Consider the following 27,146-nt stretch of genomic DNA (forward strand, 5'->3'; position numbering starts at 1 on the left):
AACTAAATAAATAAATAAATGACAAAACATGTGGTAACTATACCAAAACCATAAACCTGTAGCTATGAAGGCTAAAACCATTCTGGTAGAAATCAACTCACTTATTGAATAAACTTATTGAACAACATTGGATAACTTATCGAATACTTTTGTTTTTATAAAGACAAATAAATTGTGACTAGCAGTGCTGAAGAACCTGATTTGGACACCGACAACAATGAATGAGATAAATTATAAAAAAATTCTGAAAGAAATAACAATAGAACTCATTGGCGAGAACAATGAACATTGATAAATATCTAACACTGACAACAATGAAGGACATAAATATTAAACACCGACCAAACAAAATCGGCTCAACCAACAAAAACATAAAATTATAGTCAATTACCTTATATGACTAACAAAATCTTCATTGTTGCGCTTAATATAAATATATTTTGACGCAACACAAACTCATGGTATTTCATTCATAATAATAGTAGCAATACAACTGAGGATAGTATCAAAATAACACCGTAAGCATGCGACATAGCTGCCCGTGCAAGAGCATGGGCGCTTCCGTTTGCTTGACGTCTATCAAAAATAACATCATAATCCATTACATATAGTTAGGAAGCTCTTTCTTAGTCATGTAGCGTACCGATATGGGACTTACAGGAAACACTTTGTTTTTTCTTACGGAACAATGGATAGTGGAGGGTTTGGGGAACTATATACCGATTAACACCAAACTCACCATCTCAGCCGAACTCAAAGGAGGTTGTCTCTAGACAACCTCTCCATTCACAAGTAATTCACCTGCACCAACATAATTTAGAGGCAATTAATTAACCTAAGTAGACGGTATTATAAGAAAATAGAGGGCTTAAGTAAAACAAGAACAAAACTATAAAAAGAAAATCCAACAGTAGACAAAGTATACTCACAACAATTCCATTTTTTTCTAAATTTCGCAGTAGATGGGCTTCTAGATGTGGAATTTTATTAGTGATTCTTTCAAGACCGTGGCTTGTCACATGAGTTTGAATTTCATATTTAATGGTATGGTATTTGTATACAGAACATTGCACGCTTTGAAAAGAGAGGTGTCATCAAGTGATTAAATGTATAATCTCATTTGATTTAGAAACTCCATAAATTTGGGAAGCAACAGAAGAGGACTAAAGAGAGAATTTGTATGAGTCCATTAGCATTCAAAGCTAGCCATTACTCAATGACATTGAGAGTTATTAGTTATTAACTTTGCCAAGATGGAGTACTCAAATTCCGAAGGATTACCCTTTTGTTTGAGCAGGGGGCTTCGAGTCCTGTGTCGACAAAGATCAGATAGGATCCTGCTGTGGTCCTCGACCTCTTCCTTAATATTGCGTTCTATTGATAATTCAATTAAAGATCGAGTAAAGGGAGAATGCTTCTTTAAAAAGAAACTAATCAAGATAAAACTAATTCCATTAATTAGGAGACCTAATATAATCCCCCAATCCATCTCTCATTAGCGAAAGCTACCTACCTAGTTTTGCTGAAGCTCTGCCAGTATAGCACGGTGCTCTTTTTTAGTTTCTTTATCTATATTCGCTGAACACTTCCAATACCTCACCACACCGATTTCACAGCTCGACTTTCTTCGCTGCTTTCGAGCCTTATCTTGTCTTGCTCTTCTTTAAATAAATTGCTTGAGCGGCTTTCAAAGAAAATCTGACCGCAACACGTTCAACAACCCTTAAAGCGTGCGGGCGGCCCTAGCATACAGAAAAGAAAGAAGTAGTCCTATTCGAAAACTCAATTTCAGTCCTAGTAGGTGCGATATTGAAGGCCTTCACGGGCTTACTTAGTGCTTGTGCTAAGGAGTTCAGGGCTAAGGGCTGGAGCGTAGGAAGCATTGGCTATCAGGAACCCCCGGAGGGAACTAACTCCTTTCTTGCAAAGCTGCTTCATGAGAAAAAAGTTGTCTTTGTATTGGATCCGCTCTTCTATTAGCGTCTTATTTATTCTTAAGAGAACCCCCCACCCGAACCATTCTTAAGACCACCAAGCTCTCTCGAATGAGTTCTATTTTTTCTGCTTTCGAGATACACTGGGGGATAAATCTCCTCCTAACTAATAAGTGAAACTTTGTGCCTAGATCGTAGTCCTGAAGACGGATGCGACGGGAAGAAGTGGCATTTGGAAGTGTTGCTGACTTAACATTTAGGTTTCGGCATAACAAAGCTTGCACTGTCTTTTCGCACTTAGGCGCACAGCGTGCCATTGGTAATGATTCTACTACGGTGCCACAAATTCGCAAACTGATCCTAAGTAATCGTTGTTGTTCATTAGATTCCGGAGGAACTACTTCGTTAGGATTGGGGAATTGCTGCGATTCTTCCTGAATAGCCTGGATTCTCCCGTCGAGAGTGACTTTGAAAGTATTACCTAAACTCTTCCGACTGAATATGATGAAGCCTATAAAACAACGAGCTACTATCATTTCTTCATTATAGATTGATATCTTATTCGAACTTAATGCACAAATAGATGGAATAGCAGCAAATAGCATCTTTCTAGCTTGCATATTCGTGGAACTCAATCTCATTTAGAAAGGTTCTATCTATCTTTCAGCAACTAAACGGGAAGTGGTTTAGGAAAGGACTTTAGAATCAATCGGATGCGCTCGCCCAGCGAGAAAGGCCCCGACCCTGCCAACCAAGTAAAAATAAAAACAAAAGAAGAGAACGAAAGGAGAAAAGATAACTTCGTATTTTGGTAATTCTCTAGGAGTCATGTTTAACCTTGAATGCTATTAATAAATTCTACAGCAATAGTCCCTCGGACTCGGAAAGTTATAACGAAAATGGCTAACCCAATAGCTGATTCTGCAGCTGCCACCGTTGAAACCAATGAAGCAAATGATTGACCCATCATATCATCCGAAGAAACGGAAAATACCAAAAAGTTCGAATTCACAGCTAATAACATTGATTCAATTGGCATTGACATAATCAGGGGCGGTTCCCTTCATTGGCATGAGGTAGCCATGGCTACCCCAAAAAAAATATTATTCTTGAATAGGTTGGTATGTTTTTATATTTATCTACCCCAAATAAAAATTATTTAGCTACCCCAAACAAATTTATTTGGTAAAAATTAGCATAAATAAGAAAGTTAAGAAATTACTACAGGATTGATAGATTTATTTGTATTAGTTTAACATTTTCGGTCTCAATAACAAATATGGAGAAAACTTTTGTAAGAATAAAAACTGTCAAAACAATAGTCAGAAACAAATTAAACATATAATGAATAAAATTAACTTGTTGTGCCCAACTTTTTTAAACAGTTATTGTCAATTTTTATTTTCTTTGTTATTGTTTTAATTTACATTTCATGTAAGTAAACATTATTGTGTTTTTTTAACATATTAGTTAAGTTTGGGGTTAAATTGGTTTCAGTCTATAGAACACTCTCGATTTTAAATTAAGTTTCTAATATTTTATTTAATTTTAGTCCTTAATTTGCTGTTATCAAGATTAAATGACCAAAAACACTCATTGTTTAGGCAAAAATTGAATAATTTTTTTGTAGTGCCTAAACCTAAAAAGTTATAATTTATTGGATTAAAATTAAATTTTTCTCTAAATTTAATATGTTGATTTTAAAAATATTTTATTTTTTCATTAAATTTGGCCCCTGCGTAAAATTTATGCTAGCTTCACCGCTAGACATAATAGGAATATTTCGTCTATTAAGGAGGATTCCCCGAATACCTAAAATAGAGATGATCATAGAAAATGTAAAATATTTGATAGGATCCGTTTCGGAAACGTGGAATGTAAGAGAAATTCAAATGTTATATAGAATATAGTTTGCCATCGGGACTTCAGTGCGAGAGAAAGATGATAATTTGTTGAAACTCTTTCCTTTGTCCTTCCTCCCCGCCTACATATCCGGTTTTGTCGAATCAAGCCCCCCTTTCTTTCTTAAACTAAACCTTTGTGAATAAATATATAAATAAACGAATGAAATAGCTATTACAGCAGTTCCTAGTAAAAAAAAGCGGCCCCATAAAAGACGAATTATGGCTGCCGATAGGCGGCGCGGGGCGTGGGTCGACCCTTGAATATAATTTTAAATAACAATAAGTTCCGCAGGGGTTTGAGCGGACTCAAAACCGATGCTTTTTATCCCCGCATATTTTACCATATAAATATAATATTAGCCAAAATATTATCATTCTTATACATATTTTTAAAATCTATTTTAGTATTTCTTTTAGGATGGTGTCTCCAAAAGTCTTTAGTATGAATAGGATCTTTGTAGTCAATTTTCTTGGGTTTTTTGTGAATTGCCGCATTAGAAGCTATTTTTACAATTTCGGCCTTAGAAAAACAACCAAATCGAAAGGAAATCCCTCTTACTAAAAAAGGAACATATGGGAGAAGAGAAAGAAGGGAAACCCCTGCGGAACATTAAGCAACACTTTTCCTCAATGCCCCTCAATTATGCCTACAATTAATTAAGAATGCTCTATAGAAAATCTATTACTTAGTTATAATGAATCAATGTTTTGAAACATAAACAGGTAAATGTCACAAATCATTAGATCAGAAATGGTAACTTCAAAGCAGTAAAACACAAATCAGTATGAAAGATCAGCACGATGAGCTAAAAATGCATGGAATTAAGAAAACAGAAACAGATCAAGTATGAAACTAAGAAAGCACTACTACAAAATCCTCACCACCATAGTATTTCTTCTGAATATCCATGTATACATCAGGAAGTATAAACATAACTCCAGGCATCACTGGTCAAAGAGAAACAAAAATACAAAACACATTACACAAGAAAACGAATAATAAACAACAAAATAATTCTTTGAAATGCAACATTGTTTAAGGAGCAAAAACCTCCGAGGTTATTCTTGGTTTGCTCGTCAATCTCGCAGCCAAATCCAAACTCTTTCTTGAAACAATACACACTGTAAATCTTCTTCTTAGCTTCCACCACACTGAAAACCAAAATTAGGGCTTCAAAACATACATTTCTAAGAAAATAAAAATAAAAATAAAGAAGCAATAATCCAAAAAGAGTTTTTCATATTCATTAATTCAAATAAATCGATAGATTATATCACATCGCTAAAAACGTAAAAGGTGAATCTGTGACAGCACCCAAGTTAAACCCAAGTTAATAGCATAAAACAGCAAAATGCCTACAAATAATATGATAAAACCTAAGTCACCAAAATTCACATGCTTCCGGACCTTCAAACAACAAAAACAACACAACGTCGTACTTAGACGATGAAATCATAAAAAAAGAAAACTTGATTTGAAAGAAAAGGGAAAAAAGATATAGAGGAGTGACTCTAGGTTCCCTCATCAATGAACGAAAGAGAAGAAAGTTAAGAGAGAAGTTGGAGTTTCACTCACTAGAAAACTCCAACTTCCAAGAAGAGTATTGAAATGCATAAATTTTGATAACAAATTAACAGTCGTACCTTCCAAGAACGTGTCCTAGGGTTTGTATGTAACAATCAATCTTCTCCTGCCAAGAAGAATCTTTACCACCAGGATTATCCATAGCGATGACCCAGTGTTTGTAATCGAGGCCGCCATCTGACAAGCTCGACGAGTAATAGGCACGGCTGTGAATTCCGCCGAAACGAGCAGCCGTATTGAGTGATTGGCGGATGGTTTGGGACATAGGGACGAAACGAAGCAGAGTGAGGGATGAAGGTTTGGAGAGTGCGGCGGTGGTTGAGAAGAGGCGCGTTGTGAATTGGGTGGAGAGGCGTGTAAAGGAAGATGAAACGATTCTTGCCATGATGAATCTATATTTTGGTGTTCACTTTTTTTTATGACCTTGCTTTTAATTCATATAATATATTTTTTTGATAAATTCATATAACATTTAATGTTATTAAATAAAATATACAATAAATAAATAGTGAAACAAGTTTAGTTAAATAAATTTGTCAAAAAATAAAAATTTATCGAATTAAAAATGTCAATTGAATTCATAAAGTACATTTATTAGTGTAAAGTTGAAAATAATTTCAAATAAATTTGAATATTTAAAAAATACATTAAGTAAAAAAAATGACATATGTAATTTATAAAAAAAAATAAATTAACAAACATATTGTTATGAATATTACAAGTGGATATCCATATAGCAATTGGGTTATTTGATCATATTGTTAGCTTATTGGGCCATATTGTGATTGCTCCCCACGTCATTGTATTTCTCTATAAATAGAACTCATATGTAACCTAATTATACATCACAAGAGAATAATATAATCTTCTTTCTTCTCTCTCTATTCTCTCTTCTTCCCTTTAATCTTGTTATTGTTCTTCTTATTCTAATAGTTTCATAACACGTTGTCAGCACGAGACTCTAACCAACTGAGGTGTGTAATTCTTTTTAATCTATTTATATGAAAATAAGTTTTAATTTTCATATCGATGATTATAGACTATACTATTATAATTCAATCAATTGAAATCAGTTTCTTAGAGATACATTGAACCACTATTATGTGAATTGTATTATATTATTGTGTTTATTTATTCCATATGCATTCCTGAAGTATTGCATAAGGATTGATCTCGTATTATAAAATCAAAGAGATCTATTATATGGTTTCTGAAGAAGTCAATATTACCCTATGTGAATTTTGGAAGAATTCAAAAGTGTGGTTCATGAAGAACTCACTAATATTCTTTGTGAATTCCTGAATAATTCAAAACTGTAGTTCCTGAAGAACTAAATATTATTCTCTTTGAATTCCTGAAGAATTCAACAGCGTAGTTCCTGAAGAACTTAATATTTTCTCTTTGAATTCCTGAAGAATTCAAAAGCGTTAATCTATGAAGGAATGATTGCTTGGAGAATTATTTTATGGTTTAAATTTATTGCATAGTTCTTGAAGAACTTAAAAATCAAATCTTTATCCTCCATGAATTCCTGAAGAATTCAGTAGTGATACATCCATGAAGGATCGTACAAATAACAAATTAGATCTGTTATATAGTTCTTGAAAAGCTTAAAAAAACTTAAAAATCAATCAATTTTATTCTCCATGAATTCCTGAAGAATTCAATAGTGATGCATAGATTGCACAAATAATTGATTTGATTGTGAGTAGTTCGTGAAAAAGTTCTTTAAAAAAAAAACTCATTTTTCTTTTGTGAATTGGTGTGTATTTTTTTTTCCACCAAATTTCCATGTTTTATTGATTTAAGATTAAGTTGAAATTATCCCTTGATTTAATTATTATTTTATCTTTTTGGTTTTAATTTTAAAAGAAATCTCTGTTTGATTGAGATTGTTTCCTTTAATTGTGGATTTTTTTTCCAAATTTTTGCTGAAACCAGTTTTGTTTTGTTGGGTCTAAAATAAACCAACTAGTTTTTATTTGGATCTAAGTTAATAAAAATATTATTATAATTGATTTGAAAGTTGAAACATATCTTTACGTTTGAGTTTATTTCAAATATAATATTAAATTAAATATCTAATTTTTCTTCCTAAAATTAAGGATTCAAACTGTATCAATTATTTTTTTAAGATTTGATCTAAAATTATTTTCTAAATTCTATATATTTAAAAAAAAAAACGATAATGTAACTAAGTCCGTTTTTTTTACTGACTTTATGGCTCTTGTTTGTTATGGATTCATTGTCAATTTGATTGATAGACACCAATTAGAATCATGTATTTTGTTTTAATTGATTGTCACAATTTTTTGTTTTGAAATAAAAATTTTATAAAATCATTATTTTTAGAAGCAAATTGATTTCACGATAAAAAATTTTGATCCCATGCGATTTTGGCTTTTTTAAGTTCACCAAAATCGTGTTTGGCACCTAAATTATCATGTTTTAAGTTCTTGATTTTCGGCTCATATAGACTATATAGACTCTTTTCTAAATTATAGTAGGCCATTTTTTTTTTAGGTGTAGAAAATTTTCTATACTTTCGGAAAACTGAAGTTCCATATAAAGGAGATATATACATCAATTTGGTCTTGTCAATATGTCTGTTTTATTTTATTTTTATGGATGTGCTTTCGTGTAATTTGGGCAATTCCTTGTTGATTTTGATTTAAACTTATTTATGATCCATTATCGATATGCACATAAATGTCATATATACAATATGTCATGTATACAAATATTTGTTTTGAATTATTAAGTATGGGTATTTGATCATTGTAACATCAAACGGAAATATGTTGTTAGCAAATAAAGATTTAGATTTAAGGGCTGATGATACTCTGTTACTTGGAGTTAAAAGTTGGGCTAATGTCCGAGCTTTGAGGGCCGTGTTGATTTTGTTTGAGGGGATGTCTGGTTTGCGAGTGAATTTTCATAAGAGTATGTTGGTTGGAATTAATATTCAAAATTCATGGTTGAATGAAGCAGCCTCTATTTTAAATTGCAAAGTTGGTAAAGTTTCGTTTCTGTATCTGGGTCTTTCTATTGGTGGTGATCCGAAGAGGTTAGCCTTTTGGGAACCTGTGTTGACGAATATAAAGTCTAGATTATCGGGGTGGCAAAGTAGCTTTCTCTCTTTTGGGGGTCGGTTGATTCTTCTCAAGCCTGTCTTGACCTCATTGCCTGTCTATGCCCTTTCCTTCTTCAAAGCTCCGTCAGGTATAATCTCTGTCATTGAATCTATTTTTAATAAATTTTTTTGGGGAGGGAGTGAGGATAACAGGAAAATTTCCTGGGTCGCTTGGAACTCTGTTTGTTTACGAAAGGAGTATGGAGGGTTGGGAGTGAGACAGCTGAGGGAGTTTAATAGTGCTTTGTTAGGTAAATGGTGTTGGCGAATGTTGGTAGATAGAGATGGTTTTTGGTATAGGGTGCTGGTAGCGAGATATGGTGAGGAGACAGGGAGGTTGGAGGTAGGGGGCCGGAGTACTTCATCTTGGTGGAAGGAAGTAGTGAAGATTAGGGATGGGATGGGTGACGATGAGGGGAGTTGGTTTGCGGAGCGGGTTTCGAGAAGGGTAGGTAATGGCGTGTCTACTTACTTTTGGTATGACAGGTGGCTTGGTGATGTCCCTCTTCGGACAAGGTTTAGACGTTTATTTAACTTAACGAATAACAAACTATGTACGGTGGCAGATGTGTTTGCTCTTGGGTGGGAGAGTGGAGGAGGGGCGTGGAACTGGAGGAGACCTTTGTGGGTGTGGGAGGAGGAGTTGGTAGAGGAGTGTAGGCAATTACTTAATGGTGTTGTTTTGCAGTCTGATATTTCTGACAGGTGGCTTTGGGAGTCCAACACTGATGATGTTTACACAGTGCGTGAGGCCTATCAAATTCTAACTACTGTTGCCGATCCTCCAATTGTTGGTGTCGGAGACCTTGTCTGGCATAAGCAGGTTCCTTTGAAGGTTTCCATTCTGGCTTGGCGTTTGATTCGGGATAGGCTTCCAACTAAAGCCAATCTTGTGAGGCGTCGGTGTCTGGCAGTCGAGGCAGCTGGGTGTGTGGCTGGATGCGGTATTGCAGAAACCGCAAATCACTTGTTCCTTCATTGTGCTACTTTTGGCGCAGTTTGGCAGCATATCCGTGCGTGGATTGGCGTGTCCGGAGCTGATCCCCATGATCTTAGTGACCACTTTATTCAGTTTATTACTTGTACAGGTCATACGAGGGCGCGTAGATCCTTTCTGCAGCTCATTTGGTTACTTTGTGTGTGGATGGTTTGGAATGAACGCAACAACAGACTTTTTAATAATACCCAAACATCCATTGAAGGCTTATCAGAAAAAGTAAAATTACACTCTTTATGGTGGCTAAAAGCTAGTAAAGCCACATTTGTGTATGGTTCTCAAAGGTGGTGGTCGGATCCTATGCTTTGTTTAGGTATCGACGCACCCGGTTTATTGTAATTACTACATTTGTTTGACTCTTTGAGCGGTGACTTCTTAGTACATCTTGTACTTAGGAGGTTTTACCGCCTTTGTTAATATATACCATTTTTGTTTCTTCAAAAAAAAAAAAAATGATTTAATTTAATTAAGGTGAATTGATTTGTTCTGAAATTTATTTTTATTTAAAAAAAAAAACAATGTTTTATATCCTATTGTTTAAATAAATAAATAAATGCTATATATTTGGTTAGGATATATATTTGTGGAAGATTTGTTGTATTTTAATAATGAATCTGAACTTTTGTGATTCAATTTGGTAGTACATTATACAAAGGTTTGATTCTTTAATTTTGAGAAATATTGATTCTACAATATATGGGTAAATATTTATATTCACATGTAGTGAATCAATATTGACATGATTTTTTCTCTCGTATATATAAGATTTAAGTTTATTTCATTTGAAATTGAATATTTGGGTTATAGCATGATTATGATATTTGAAATTTATTGTTATTAATTATTTTTTTACAATAATATGGTTTCAATCATGCATTTTGGAAGAACCAGGAATATTTTTCATAAATTATGATGCAAGGAATCAATGTTAGCATTGCACTTCAAAATAAATAAATTATCGAAGGCTCCTAAATAACTAATTTATTGTTACATGGAGGAACAAAGTTAAACATTGAGATTGCATTCTCATAAAATTTTAATTTTAAAAATCACTATATTACGAGATATACTCGGGAGAAAATAAGTGTAGTGGAAAATTTATTTTGTCTCTTATTTATAATACACTTATATTAGTGCAATGGATTCACATATTAATGTAAACCTGAAGTTTACATATTATATTACTTGTGCAATGTAAGCACATAATATCATAAACCAGAAGTTTACAAATTATATTAAATTTATTGTTGGCAAGACTCGTTGGGTTGTCCCAGATCTATTATGATAAATAAACTAGTTGAAAAAAATAAAATTATTATGGATATATATTGAAGAGCCAGAAGATTCTTCAATCTAGTGACTTTTGTGTTACTAGTTCCTAAGGGAAGTTGACAATTTAAAGAAATGAGTGTCTCACCTATATAAGGTGTTATTTAAATTAATACATTAATCATGTGAATCACTTGGATATTATATGATTTGAATCGATGCATCAACTAAATGATCACATGTATATTCACAATCAGAAGTTTGTGAGATTATTTTCTCAACAAATTTGACTAAGAGTTTATTTTCTGAAATTTTCAGAAATCATTTGATAAGTATCATTTTTCAATTGAAATTGATATTCAACAAGCATATGCTAATAAAATGGACTGGAAGATCCATTCTTTAGACGTCTAAAGTTAATTGTATGATTTATACTTATCAGAACATACCTTATATACTCTGTTTTGGTTATGAGATCATGCCTTATAGACTCAATTTTGGGAATCAATAATTTTGTATATTGAGATATTGATATGCATCAAGCCAACACATTACTATATGTAAGTTCTCCCCTTAATTTATCATTGGTTTAAGGTTAACAACCTGATATTTTTCATCAAAGTGAATTTTTGGATGTGTTGTGTATGTCACAATTGCTCCAATATAATGCATTTTGATAAATCTTGAAAGAATATTGGGAAAATGTATTTGATATAAATCTCCATCTATCTTTAATTGTATTGAGCCAACTTGTTTATAGCCTAGTAGACTGATTATCAATTGATGGTTTGGTTTTCCCAATATTAGGGGGAGATGGTAAGCAGCTAAAAATTGTGAACCTGAAGTTCAAATAAATTATTTGAAAGAAAATATTATTGTCTCTTCTTGATCCTTAAGATATAACTCATTTGCAAAGGTAAACAAATCTTATTAGCTGCTAATGCTCCAAACGAAATAGATGTCCATATCGGATAATCTAATATTGCAAATGAGTCTTCATCGTGCCTGAAGCATGATAGATCAATCGGTTCCAAATATAAAAAGCTTTGAATAAGAAAAGGAGCTTAAAGGAAAGATAACTCAAACGAGGATATAGAAACTCTAAAAGAGTTTTCTAACATAATTGATTTTTCAGTTCCAGAAGAACTAATCAGGTACCTGAAACTTATAAAATATTGGTAAATTATGTCATGAATACAAGATCTCAATGGAATGAGATGGAACCGAAATGAAGTCAACGTTGATGTGTTTTTGCATATAATATAGCGCTATGTGATAAGTAATAATGAGGATCATGTGTTAAAGTCGACTAAAGATTATAGATAAAGAAAATATCTACAGAATGGAAAGAGACAATTCTACTGAAATCAAACTCGTTTCATGAAGCAGACTTTGTTTGGACTTGTAGTCTGCACATTTGAAGGTGTGAAGGTAAATAACTATATATGATTTTTTGCGCGAAAAAGGAATTAGTATGGTAAATTACATATATAAAGAGTTTGATATGTTCACCTGAAGTGAATTAGTAAATGTCTACCATTTATTTTAAAAGACATATTCACCAGAAGTGAATCCAATAACTTTTTCATACTTAATTAAGTTCAGTAGCACATGAAAGGCTCAAATTATATAAAAATGTGCTACAATTTATTTGTATTATATGAAACTACTTGAAGGATTTCATTTGAGTGAAACATACTTTCAAATCTATTAGAAAGATGACATCATTTGTCCATTTTAAGGATTTGAAATGAATTTTTTATAATCGTATATATATTAGAACTCCTGAAGAGATTCTAAATTTTGTTATATAAATGTGTTTATGGACAAATCTAATTGATTATGTACTAGAATGATTGTGATGTCACTTGATGTGAGTAAAGATCATGTCCTCAAGAAAATCATGAACAATTTGAATTGATCAGGTGAGGACACGAACGCATTTTGCTTATTATATATATATATATATATCATGGTATTTTTTTGTCAATATTAGTTGTTATACCCTGATTTTGGACCTAAAAATACTCGTTCAAATTTCCTTTCTAACACTGATATTTGTCAATTTGCTGTTGTTTTACTCTGAACCTTTACTCTCTTTTCATCTGCATATTTTACTATCTCTGTCTCAAAGTATGTTCAATCATGATTTTCTTGCATAAAACTATCCAAAGTGTCTTTCTTGCATTACAAGTCATTTGAAAACTCTCTGAATCATTGCATTACTTTTCTTGCATTTTATTTCAAAAATCATACAAAAAGGGTATTTTGGTCATTTCCTGCATTGGAACCCATTTTAGTCCCTGTCACTGTCTCTGAGTCTTTTTAACTTGTCTGTACAAATCATTGTTGAATCTCTGTTTAAAATCATTTCAAAAATTGCATCTGAGTTAGGTTGAGTCATTTTAGTCCCTAGGGGCATTTTGGTCTTTTCCTATCAAAATTTCGACAGAGAGGTATTTTAAAATACCTCATTTTTGTAATTGGTTCATTTTAGTCCTTTTGTTGATTTTATTCTAGGTTTCTCTTTACGTTTTGTCCAATTTACCAATTTTAGTGCAATTTTATTTTAATTGCATTTTATTTCCTGAAACAGTTTCTAAAATTGCATTTTAGTCCAATACTTTTTAAAATTGCATTTTTAGGTCCTTTTTTGTAAATTGCAGTCCAGTCGTTCAATTTTCTTCATTTGCAGAAAGGTCCCCAAGTCCAAATGGTACAAGGCCGAGTTTGTTATGTCCAAAAACAGGTGTCACCATTTCATTGGGTTTCAATCACACATGGCAGCATATAAAAGGTGCATTCACTGCACAAATCCACAGAGACCCATAGAATTCAGTGCCACATCACCAAAACAGAATCACAGTTTCTCTCTCCATTCAGTTAGATCAAAATCCAGAATCACCAAGAACACCAAGAACAATCTCAAAACCCTAACTTTCCAGAATTGAAAATCAACACCAAATTCAACGAATTCTTCACAATTCTCAGTGATTCATTGCTGAATCTTCATCATAGAATCGGTTTCCTTCGCAATTCAAGGTGCGAATTCGCCATTGGCAAACTCCAGCACCGATCACGAAGGAATCAGTGAAGAAGAAGAGGGAAGGAAGACGAAGAAATTGAACCGGTAAAGAAGCAGAAATCAAGCCAGAACCGATTTATTTTCGGATCCGAGTCAAAATCAACAAACAGAATCAAGTTCAAGTGTTTCCGAAGATCTTCTCTCGAAATCTCCAATTGAAACCACAGGTAAACACATAAACTTCATCTTTCTTGCTTAAAAACAACAACGAAGACAAATCAATGTAGATCTATGGAGTTTTAAGAAGTTTTGTTCAAAACTGGAAAACCTAAAAAAATTTCATTCGAAAACCGTGAAGAAATTTCCAGATCTACGTTGATTGGAGCCTTGCATGCAAAATCCAGTGTCAGATTCGTGTTTAAAACAAAAAGGATATCTAAATCTTAAAAAAAAAATCGAAATCGGAGAAACTTGCTCAACTCCGGCGGCGGCGCCGCCACCCTTGGGTGGCCGGCCACCGCGCCGGAGAAGCAAGGTTCGCCGGAGAAGATGAAGATCATCTCCCACCTTTTTCACAATTTTTTTAGAGAGAAGTGAGAGCTTCTCTCACTAGGATGAGAGAAGAGAGGGAAAGAAGAGGAGGAAATGAAATAAACCGGTCCTCGATCCCTTTTATAAACAACTGAACCGGTCCGGTTTATTTCCGGTTTTTTCCCTTCCTTTCTGCGCCTTTAGATCTAGGGTTTGGCTTCCTGGATCAATCTAACGGTTCTTGTGCGTCCGGATCTGTGGGTTTTGGGCTTGGGCTTCCAGTTTGTTTGTTTCCTGCGTTTTCTTGATTTTCTTGCTATGCACACCCTGTTTCTTGCTATGTGAACCCCCTGTTGTCTAATTTTTCTTGTAAAAAATTCCTAAAAATTTCTATGTCTTTCTTGATGCATTTTTGATATTTTTGTGATGTTTTTACATGTTAAAGAATGATAAAAACATATGTGATGTTTTCTTGATTGATTTGCTCCCTTTCTTTGTCTAAACTTGTGAATTTTCTTGCTATAATTTGTTCATGAGATCTTGGCATGGTATGAATGATTGATATGCTATTTTGTGATGAATACGCCTCTGATCATGTGTTTGTTTTTACTGTTTTTGATGTGATTTGTTAGTTTCTTGTGTCGCAAGTATTGTATTTCCTTTCATGTTTTGGTTATTGTTGTCATTTTTACCGTTTCGCCTCGTAATTCTTTGCTTACTTTTCTTACCATTTTACACCTTATTTTACTAACATTTCTATTTCATGTTTCATCCATTACATAAGCATTCTACCACTTCATCTCCATTTCTCTTAGTTTAGGTATTTTACCATTCAATTTCTATGTTAAAGTCGGCATGTAAATTTAGGTAGTTTCAATTTCTCTTTTTTAATTTCTTGCAAGACCATAGAATGTAAACTAGGGCCTATGTAATGGACAATGGACTCTAATGATGTACACCGACACAAACACCGACACGCACACACGTTGTATGTTGATTTACCGTCTTAGATGCATGCTTAGGGAACGCGATACTTAGAAAAAATACATTTTCAAAAACTAGCAAATTCCATCACTTGAAATTTTTTCCTAATAAACCTTGGAGTCAAAACTCCATTGAATTTTCCCTTTATTTTCTTAAGCAAAATTCTAATGAGCTTTAATTCCAACTTAGACTCTTTTCTTTAATAATTGAACCAACCACTCACCATTTTTTCTCATGCCTTTACGGCCTCTTTCTCTTCTTCAAAACCATTTTCAAAAACTAAAATCAATTGATACACACAAAATATTTTTGAGAGAGAACTACATGGAATTTTGATCCCTTAAAAGGGTATGTAGGCAAGAGGTCAAAACCTCTCCAAGTCCAATAAAAATAAAATCTCAAACATTTCCTCCCTCCATTCTTAACCTAAATAAACACTCTTTTTTCAATAAATAAGCATAAAAGTAAAGCGTAGACATAAAGCTAGGAAAGCGGTTCCTATAGAATACTATAGTCGTTACGGGTTCGTAACACCTTCCCGTAACGAAAACGACCCCCGAACTTAGAGTTTCTAAGGGTTTTCTCAATTTTACCCTTCCCAAGAAAAAATAGAGAATATCAAAGATTGAAAGGTTCAAGCCTAATTAATGACTTGATACCCCAAAATCGTGATAACATTAGTAAATACAGATATTGCAGCAAAGTCAAACATACAATTTGTATCTTAGAGAAACAACAATATCATCCGATCATTTGAAAATGTTAGCACTACGTCTAGGAAGTGGAGAATGCTCTTTATTAAGGATTATGATTTCACACATACAAGAAACTTGTGGTTTTCTAATTTTAAAAGGAGGTTCTTTCAACTACTCAATATGAAGATATCACAAGAGCTGCTAATTTGGAGAAGAGTATGGAGATATATCATATCTTTCTACAAAGTCACCGTCAAGTAAAGATTTTGACTAACTAGCATAAAAGATTGTTTAAACTTCTTCGTCTCATATATAATTGTCTTTATGAGGGTGAGACAAAGATGTGTTCTGCACTCTTTTTCCCTTAACCATGGTTTTATCCCATTGGGTTTTCCTGGTAAGGTTTTTAACGAGGTAGATTATAACACAAAAGGATGTTGTACTCTTTTTCCTTCATTGAAATTTTTTTCCCACTGGGTTTTTCTCTAGTAAGGTTTTAATGAGGCATATCCGAGATGGACATCCAAGGGGGAGTGTTATGAATATTACAAGTGGATGTCCATATAGCAATTGGGTTATTGGATCATATTGTTAGCATATTGGGCCATATTGTGCTTGCTCCCCACGTCATTGTATTTCTCTATAAATAGAGCTCATATGTAACCTAATTATACATCACAAGAGAATAATATAATCCTCTTTCTTCTCTCTATTCTCTCTTCTTCCCTTTAATCTTGTTCTTGTTCTTCTTATTCTAATAGTTTCATAACACATATCCTTTTATGTCATTTTATATTTATCAGTTACTTCGACAGCTAACTTTACCAAACACTTTAATTTTAATAAGCTAGTTTTTTCAGCTATAAGCTACCAGCTATCAGTCATAAGTTATAAGCTAGCTTTTCAGCTATCAGCTAGCTTATAGCTTATTTTTACCAAACAGAGCCTAGTATTTTACTGTTAAGTGTAGAAACATTTTAGAATTTTGATTAGGTGGGATAAGCCCACTAAGGCATTAGGATTGAGCACATTAGAGAGTAGCATATATAAACCTTGTCTTAAGAGAAAATATCATTCATTTTTCATTTCACAAGATTTTTAGAGAGAGAGGTAGAGAGAGAAAGTGCAAGAGAAGAGGAAAAGGGTTAGAAGAGTATACCTAAGAGTTGGTGGTGATTCTAGGAGTTAAAGTGAAACTTGGTTAGGATTTGAGCTAATTAAGGTAATGGGGTTAGAATTCAATCATAATCAATTAGTTGTAATTTTTCCTTAATTGCATGTTTGAGTGTTTAATTGAATAAGTGATTATTTTGCTCATAGTTGTTGAAATTTGTGCTCTTGTTACGACGATATGTTTGAATACAAGAAATTTTGGGGGATGAAGAAAATAAATCCTCTGATTTTGATATTAATGCTATTATCTCTTCACAAAGTAATAAATACTTGGAGGCCAATGTTGTTCAAGCTAGCTCAGGGAGGGTTGGAAGGCCGAAAAAGAAGCAGAAAAGTCCCAAACATAAGGCAAGTGGTTCAAAATCTATGAAAACACTCTCCAAAGCGCACATCTCTTCTGATCTTCCTCAATGATTAAAATAATATTCTGGAACATCCGTGGGTTAGACCTGCTAATTCTCCCAACCTTTGGGGGGCTTGGAAGCCTGAATTCTCTTCTATTATTCTTCTTCGCAATGACCAATGTCTTGCTTTGTCATGTGTCACTGAAAGCTCTACCTTGTTCATAGATGCCATTTATGCACATACTTATTATGTTAATAGGAGATCTCTATGGACTGATTTGATTGACTTGATAAGCAGTCACACTGGCTCTTGGATTTTCTTTGGTGATTTTAATTCCATTTTAGGGGCGCATGAAAAAATTGGGGGAAGAGCTCCCATAGCTGCAGCTTGTTCTGATTTTCTTCACTGGACTAATCACAACACTCTCATTCACCTTGATACTAAAGAAATGGTAACTCCTACATTGCTCAGCGCCTTGACAGATCCATTTGTAATGATATCCATCTTGACAACTTTTGCGCAGTAAGCTGCAACACTTTACTTAGGAATCACTCGGATCATTTTCCTCTTTTAATTGTGTTACATAAACACCCCCCTCGTGGATATTGTGCCATGGTTCAAATTTTACAAGACTTGGCTAGATGCTCCTTGTTGTGAAGAGTTGGTGACTAGTCATTGGAATCATGCCATCCTCGGGACTCCCATGTTCATCCTCCAACAAAAGCTTAAAGGTCTTAAGCCTCTTCTCAGAACTTGGAACCGGGAAATATTTGGAAACATTCCCCAGCAGGTTCTTACTACTGCTAAAAAACTTGAGGACATACAGTTGCAGATTGATCATTTAGGCTTCACTGCTGATCTTGCTAGTCAGGAGGTGGACTGTCTAACTAGCTACAATGATGCGCTCAATGTTGAAAGGAATTTTTGGAGAGAAAAGTCTAGACGTTCCAGATTTATAAATGGTGATCGTAACATTGCCTTCTTCCATAGGACTGCTAAAATTCTTGAAAGGCAAAGTCATATAAGTATGCTCAAAACAGGGTACACCATTCTCAGCTCTTCTACTGATATTGAGAGGCACACGGTGGATTACTTAACCAAGATTTTTGCTGCTCCAAATCAGGTTATGGCGAATTCTCTTCCGGATAAGCTTATTCCTCGACTGGTCACTGATATTGAAAATACTCAGCTTACATCTCTTCCTTCTATGAAGGAAATTAAACAAGCCGTGTTTGCTCTTAATGGAGATTCTGCTCCAGGTCCTGATGGCTTTTCCGGATGCTTTTATCATCATTTCTGATCTATTATTGGGTCTGATGTCGTCAAGTCCACTCAATTTATTTCACCAACAATCACATTCTTCCGAATCTGAACTCCAATCTGATTGTGCTGGTTCCCAAAGTTCATGGAGCGGATCATCTTGATAATTTCAGGCCCATTGCGCTAGCAAACTTCCAATTCAAGATCATAACTAAGATCTTGGCTGATAGGTTAGGGGGTATTGCTTCCAGGATAGTCTCTCCTCAGCAAAGAGGATTTTTACCAGGCCGTAAGCACAAGATTGCATAATGATAGCCTCTAAAGCCGTGAATCTATTGGATAGGAAAGTTTATGGTGGAAACATGGCCCTCAAAATTGCAATTAGTAAAGCCTTCGACACAATTGAGTGGACTTTGTGAATATATGCCTTGACAGGATACGATGCAAAAAGCGGAAAAGAAATTCAAGCTATCAAGTCTTGAGTCTTGAGTTTTTTCTTTATATTAGGACTTTATTGTAAGTGGTTAAAAAGCTCTCATGAAAATAAATCACACACTCACAATGATTTTCATCTAAAGTAATTTTACATGAAAATATTTTTACATGAAAAGTCATAATTTATTTTACAAATTGCATAATTGATTTTGACATTGAAAATATATTTGAGCTTGATGTTAATCATTTCGTAAATCAAATTATCATGGTTTTGACTTTTGCATACAAATATTTTCATTACATAATTGATTATGTGATTCTCAAATTGGCCTAATTATTTCAATGCTATATGTATTCATATTTGCACTAAACATTGTCAAAAATATTTTTCATCACACTCATTATTTTTACACTTGTTAATTTATTATCTTGAGAGCTATTTTATACTACATAGTTTATCTTGTGCTTCAATTTGTTATATCTACATATTTGGTGTCTTTCTTTATTATTGTAACTCTTATTTTGTATTGGGTGTGATCCCTAAGTTTCAAGAGAGGTGATATCTCTTGGGTTTAGAGACTCATCTTCATTGTTTTGTTTGAAGAGTGCTCGTTTATTTGCAAAGGTTACTTATCCCGTTTAAAAGTTAGGTTAGTGAAAATCTCAAGAGGCTTTTCCTTGGGGACTAGACGTAGGTCTTGGTGTTTTAGGCCAAACTAAGATAAACTTCTTGTGTCATTTTCTCTCATCCATTATCTCTTTTACTTTACTTGTTATTTATTTTAGCACAATTTTTCTAGTTTTTCATCTTTATTAAAAACTTTTATATGCACTTTATTTCTTTTGGTTAAAATATTTTTTGAGGTAAACTCTATTGAATTTGAATATGACTTAACTTATGATGAGTTGTTTACTATTTGTAAAGAATTAAAAGATGAGTCAACTACGCTTAGAAAAATTGTTTCAACCTCTAAGAAAACTATTTCCACTCTTGAATCAAAAATTGATATTTTAAACAAGGAAATAGAAATTCTTAAAGAGAAACAAATTTTTGTTAGTGAAGTTTCTTCTTGCACCTCTTGTGAAAATAAAAAGGAAAATATTTTCAAGTGTGATGATTGTAATATTTTGAAAATTGAAATTGAGGATTTGCAAAACACACTTGCAAAATTCACAAAGGGGAGAGAAAACTTGAACATCATTTTGGGAAATCAAAAGGGAACTTATAATAAAGCCGGTTTGGGCTATCATCAAAAATATCATGAAAAACTTTTTAGAAAATTCTTTCGCCCAAACAAAACTTAAAGTTCTCCTTTTGTTAAGTGTTTTTATTGTCAAAGAGAAGGTCATACATCTTCTATTTGTAATTTGAGAAAGAACAATAGTATGAATGATAAAAGGAAGTGGATTCCAAATGGCACTTTGCCTAATGCTAACTCTCAAGGACCCAAAATGATTTGGGTACCAAAAGTCAAAACTTGATTTTGTTTTGTAGGTGTGCTTGAAGGCCAAGAACTAAAACTTGGTAATGGTAACACATATAGGAAATTCAAAGCACATGAAAGGGGGAGAAAAAATAGTTCTTATTATCACCAAAAGATTGGCTATGAATCATGCGGTGACTTTATCAAAAGTTCTTATTCAAAAATTGCAAATCAAGAGAAGCAAAAATGGTTTACACTTTTCACTTAATTATTTTTCTTTTTGCTTTAATGCTTTAAATTTTTCTGAATATATGCCTTGTCAGGATTGTTTCTTTCCCGCTTTTTGATAATGCCAAAAGGGGGAGATCCAGTTATGTGATTTGCATGGGGGAGTGGACTTTAAATGTTTGCATATAGTGAGGGGGAGCAAAATCTGCGCTTATCTCTGCCATATATTTTATTATTGATTATTATTGATATAACCCTTTCATTGAGCAAATCACTCCAAGAAATGTTTGTCATCATCAAAAAGGGGGAGAATGTGAATATATGCCTTGATACGGGATACGGCGGTTTTGATGATTGACAAAAGAAGTCCTAGAAGAACAACGAAGCAAAAAGCGGAAAAGAAATTCAAGCTATCAAGTCTTGAGTTTTTTTGTTTATATTAGGACTTTATTGTAAGTGGTTAAAAAGCTCTCATGAAAATAAATCACACACTCACAATGATTTTCATCTAAAGTAATTTTACATGAAAATATTTTTACATGAAAAGTCATAATTTATTTTACAAATTGCATAATTGGTTTTGACATTGAAAATATATTTGAGCTTGATGTTAATCATTTCGTAAATCAAATTATCATGGTTTTGACTTTTGCATACAAATATTTTCATTACATAATTGATTATGTGATTCTCAAATTGGCCTAATTATTTCAATGCTATATTCTGCATTCATGATATTTTCTTTTCTATCCGTTGCCAATTAAACATGTAATCGTTGGAATGAAATCAAGTTTTTAATACCATGCAATTGAATGGATTTGATTCTTAAAAAGATTACATTTTTGCATATAAATAGATTCTGTGTGGTAGCTCATTTGTAACAACTCATATTTGCACTAAACATTATCAAAAATATTTTTGGTCGTTTTTCTTGAGTGATTTAGAGTCCTAAATCACCCACCGATTCACACACCCACACCGAAAATTAAGACCTACGAAGCAAGGACACTCCTCGAATTATGTGTGACACATATGATTACACTGAATTATGTCATTATCGGTGTCTGCATTTCGTTGTTTGTGTCATGTCTGGTGTCTGTGTTTATGTTTCATAGAATAAAAGTGCCATACAAGACTATAATATCTCATCCATTTTTCAACATTCTCATGTCTCAACATTTTGTATCTCCAACTAAACTCAATGAAATCCAAATCTAAAGTTGTTCCTAATTCCTATTTTACTAAGCAGCTTTTTTCATCAATCTCTTAATGATCATGACCATCATAATAATCAATATCCATTAATTGAAATTTGACGAAGACACAATGAAACCAAATCATACAAATACAACAAACAATCAAACAAAAACACAGTGAAAAACAATAACTAATTGATCATACAAAATAACAATGAAATTTCATTGTTATTGAATTGACTTACATAGGTATTGAGCTGACGGATGAAGCTGGAGAAATTGTTGTGTTTGAAATAATTTGGGAGAAGAACGCGAGAGAATGAGGGTTCCAAACGATGAAGCTTTTGTTATCAGAGCTCCAAGAAACGATCTCATCTGTGGTGGAATCATCCACCATGTCATACGTCTTCTGAAGAAACGGTATCGGATCTCCTCCACTTCTTCCGGCGACAGCGGCTTATGATGGTTGTGATGCAGAATTCATTTCGTAACGGTTAAGAGAGAGATGTTTTGACTTGAAGCTCTTTCTTCTTGCTTAGGCTGGTTTTTGTGTTGGTGTTTGCTATTAGCACATATATACTGCTGCCAGACAAAAATAAATCAACTCAGGATTATTTTATTATTTATTAATTATTAGTATTAATTAGTAAAATAATATTAGTAAATATATTTTAAATTCTTAAGTCAAAATATAAAATAATATTTGTGAATGTAACCATGATAAATCAACTCTGTATTTGTGAATGTTTAAAATAATTTTTTATTCTTGTAAAAAAAAAAAAATCAATATTAAATGTGTACATTGTAAATGGTTAATATAGATAGATCCGGTAAATTTGGAAATGAGTTTAATTATCATACCTTGTATATATGTAAATGTAATTATATTTTTTTTAAAGAAAATAGTTTATGTGATTTTGGCACTTGACATCCACAAAAGATTTTGAGATATGTGTATTCTGATCACTTTAATTTTATCATATTATTCTTTTTAAGTATTCTATTGTTTTATACTATTAACTTCGATGTTGTGAGTTTGTTCATAAATTCATCATTTATGTTTATGTTTTTAGTGTTGTTCAATAATATACTCTACCAATAGAAATGAATGAATATCGTTTTGTTTTGTTCTAAAAAAAATGTTCTCGCACTACTAATATAGGTGAGTTAAATTTTTATCAACAATTTTGACATACGTTGATCGTAAGAAACTATTTAACCAATCACAATCTATCATTCTAAATCACAATCTAAATATTGACTATTCATTGGCTTCTATGATATTGCTCAATTTACTCGATGACGGAATAGTTTAGCCCTAAATATTTTTTTTAAGGAAGCCCGGCATTTTTTACCGTAGTCTAATAATATAATATTTATATAAATATTAATAATATAGAGCATGAAGAAGTAAATATGGAAGACTATCTCTATATACATATACATACATATATATATATATATATATATATATATATATATATATATATATATATATATATATATATATATTCTAACACTTTGCTTACATGTCACCTTACCAAAACTCACCCTTTCTAATTAATATGTGGCTTTCTCTCTTATTCTTTTAATCACTCTTTCATAACTCTTTTGAATTATAAAATAAAATGATTAATTTAATTGTCACAATATAAGAATTTTTTTATATTACCCAACTCCATGAATTATACGTAACTGCCAAAATTTCAAGATTTATAAAGTCTTAACTATGAAGGGTTTTGTGTGCTAATTTTGGTTTTATCTAAAAATGTCATTTGGTTTTCATAAATGAAAGAATTTAAGTATTTAGTGTGACATAAATATTTGTATAGATGTAACTGCTAAAACCCTTGAAAACAACATATATATATATAACTGCTTTCCTTCAAAAATAAAATAAAATAAATGTAACCGCTAATTGACATATATGTAACAACAAATTATGATTTGTGACTCCCTTCCATTGCCAATTCTTTCATTTTCATCAACTAGGTAGGGTTTATATATTACTCGGACTAAACAACACAACTTTTATGTCTTAAACCAATTCTTCATCAAGCTCATATTAGTGTCTTTCTTGGTATCCGTTTTCTCCTTTGCTCATACCAGAAAATGGTTCAAGCATTATTTGCTCATTAAACCGTCCACTTGGACTAAACAACATCCTGTTTTTTTCCTTCCATCTACATGCTACATTCTATCTTCTCTATCTCTAGATACATGCATTCTAAGATGCACTTGGATGATATATGACCTCACCAAAGTTGCACGGGTTATATACATAGCAGTTTGATATAAATATTTTGAAGAATTCTTTAGAGACTCTAAAAAAAAAAAAAAATTTAATTAAGTTTTTAGTCTCTATAAATATTCACAGTTTTGTTTTTAGTCCTTACAAAATAAAATCATACTTTTTAGTCCCTATAAAATTTTCCATCAACATTTTTAGTCCCTATAAAAATTTTCCATAAGCATTTTTAGTCCCTAAAATGCTTAAAGAAAATGTCACAAGGACTAAAAAGTGTGATTTTATTTTTTTAGGGACTAAAAACAAAACTGTAAATATTTATAGGGACTAAAAATTTAATTAACCCAACAAAAAACTATAGTTTAAAAAGCATTCAAGTTGGAAAACTCTAAATATCAAAATAGTTTCTCTCTTTTGTATTAAATTAGTTTTTCAAAAGTTGATCAAAATATTTTTGAAAGAATGTTCCACACAAACATAAATAAAACATCAAAATTAATTTTTTTTAGACCTAAAGCAACCGGCCAACAACTGCATAGCTATCCGAGCAAACATGAAATAAAAATCGCATAGTTGAAGACTTTTTAAATTCACAATACCTGTGAAAACCATTCAAAACTTGAATATACAGGAGTATATATTCAAAACTTCATAGTCACTTTCAAGTCTACAATATCGGTGAAAACCATTAAAAGCATGAACGTCTACAACACTACAAGACAGCTAATTCACAATGCATGTTTCAGTATAAAATGTAAAACATATTTTAGGTTGATATTGCCTCTTCATTGTCTGAACAGCATGGTCTTTCAGTGAGGAATTGTTCCCAAAAAACATCATTCGCTCCATGCCGAGCAGCTGCTTCGACTTGGACATTATCACCAGCTCCTTTGGATTCAGAAATATTTTTTTGCAAGCTTTCCTCATCTTCATTTGAACCCTGTGTGCTACCTGATATAAAGTTCATATCTAAGTCAGCTAGTGATAATTCTAATCTTAGTTTATTTGAGATATCTTGATAGAAAACATTACCAAATTCCAGTCTGAAACTGCAAGGATTGTCAAGAAAAATACCTTCGACAACAGGCTGTATGCGATCAACCTGAGACAATCGCCTTTTCTTATTATCAGCTGCCAAATCCATGGATTCGATTTTGCGGGAAAGAAGTTCCACAATAAAAGAATCCTGAAGAGCCTTGTCAAAGAAAGTCTGCAAATTTGCCTGCCTCTGCTCCATGCCATCCAATCGCCGCTGAAAATCTTCCAGCTGAAGCTTTTCCGTCTCAAGATAATCGTAACTTAAGAGTTTGGATTGAAGGGCATTTTTCTCGAGAGACAGCATCTCTATTTCTTGCTCCAATGCTGCCCTTTCTGGATCTATAGCAGAAGCCGGAGGATGACTATGACTGTGGATAGGTTTCCTGCGGTGTATATCCTTCAGAAGATGTTTTTGATCTTTTGTAAATTTTTCATTGGCAAACTCCCAACGATCAGGATCTGCTTTTCGAAATCCCTGATAAAAAGCACACATGAATAAACCATAACAAATTAAAACATACATTCTTAAGTAACCAAAAAAAAAACATACATTCTTAAACAATTATTTATCATTAAAAACCATAAGACCTAAAAACTTCTTTGAACAATTTACATTAAATGTTTACAAGATTATTTTTCATTACACACATAAAAACTTCAGGAAGCAAATTTGGCGGTGGGACTTAGTTTTTAATCATTGCAATAAGTGCAAGATTTCTATTTTTCTACCCTATCTAAGACTTAGATATCAATTTCAACAAGTTAAATAAAAATTTACAAGACAGGATGTTTGCCATTTTTGTTTTCCTAGTATCTTTATATCAATCAATAAATGAAAAACTAGATGCTTGAGATGCCTACGATGCAGAAGAGAAGTAGGATTATACATTAAAAGTGCTTCATAGAATAAAAGTGCCATACAAGACTATAATATCTCATCCATCTAAACTCAATGAAATCCAAATGTAAAGTTGTTCCTAATTCCTATCTTACTAAGCAGTTTTTTTCATCAATTTCTTAATGATCATGATCATCAAATAATAATCAATATATATCCACTAATTGAAATTTGATGAAGACAATGAAACCAAATCATACAAATACAAAAAACAATCAAACAAAAACACAGTGAAAGACAATAACTAATTGATCATACAAAATAACAACGAAATAATCAAAATAAGCTTATAGCATGAATTTACTTACATATGTATTGAGCTGACGAATGAAGCTGGAGAAATTGTTGTGTTTGAAATAGCTTGGGAGAAGAATGCGAGAGAATTCAGGAGGGTTCCAAACGATGAAGCTTTTGTTATCAGAGCTCCAAGAAACGATCTCATCTGTGGTGGGATCATCCACCATGTCATACGTCTTCTGAATAAACGGTGCCATATCTCCTCCGCTTCTGCCGGCAGCAGCGACTAGTGATGATTGTGGTGCAGAATTCATTTCGTAATGGTATAGAGATAGAGAGAGAGATGTTTTGACTTGAAGCTCTTCTTGCTTAGGCTTAACTTTGATGGAGTTTGCTTAGCATATATATATATACAGCAGCCAAATAAAAATAAATCAACCCAGGAATATTTTATTATATTTTATTAATTATTAGTATTAATTAGTATTAATGATGATATTAGTAAAATATATTTTAAATTTTTAAGTCAAAAATAAAATAACATTTATGAATGTAACCATGATAACAAGAAAGTTACATGTTGAAAATAATTTTGAATTGTCAACAA

General features: G+C 32.7%; 3 protein-coding genes across 3 annotated transcripts; all 3 read right to left on the minus strand.

Moving 5' to 3' along the window:
- Window positions 1-499: 499 nt before the first annotated feature.
- On the minus strand, window positions 500-5,808 carry LOC25496280 (multiple organellar RNA editing factor 5, chloroplastic/mitochondrial). Its single transcript, XM_013596560.2, has 4 exons — window positions 5,483-5,808; window positions 4,890-4,990; window positions 4,721-4,786; window positions 500-801 (listed from the first exon to the last, which is right to left on the minus strand). The coding sequence occupies exons 1-4, from the start codon at window positions 5,806-5,808 to the stop codon at window positions 770-772; spliced, it is 525 nt and encodes a 174-aa protein (XP_013452014.2). The 3' UTR covers window positions 500-769.
- On the minus strand, window positions 1,974-2,976 carry LOC120580831 (ATP synthase protein MI25). The gene has a single exon (XM_039834977.1). The coding sequence runs from the start codon at window positions 2,573-2,575 to the stop codon at window positions 1,985-1,987; it is 591 nt and encodes a 196-aa protein (XP_039690911.1). The 5' UTR covers window positions 2,576-2,976; the 3' UTR covers window positions 1,974-1,984.
- A 19,281-nt stretch (window positions 5,809-25,089) lies between the features above and the next one.
- LOC25496281 (heat stress transcription factor A-5) lies at window positions 25,090-26,853 on the minus strand. The gene is made up of 2 exons (XM_013596561.3): window positions 26,611-26,853; window positions 25,090-25,879 (listed from the first exon to the last, which is right to left on the minus strand). The coding sequence occupies exons 1-2, from the start codon at window positions 26,851-26,853 to the stop codon at window positions 25,133-25,135; spliced, it is 990 nt and encodes a 329-aa protein (XP_013452015.1). The 3' UTR covers window positions 25,090-25,132.
- Window positions 26,854-27,146: the final 293 nt, after the last annotated feature.

The sequence above is a fragment of the Medicago truncatula genome, chromosome 6, assembly GCF_003473485.1.
Source record: "Medicago truncatula cultivar Jemalong A17 chromosome 6, MtrunA17r5.0-ANR, whole genome shotgun sequence".
In the NCBI taxonomy this organism is placed as follows: domain Eukaryota; kingdom Viridiplantae; phylum Streptophyta; class Magnoliopsida; order Fabales; family Fabaceae; genus Medicago; species Medicago truncatula.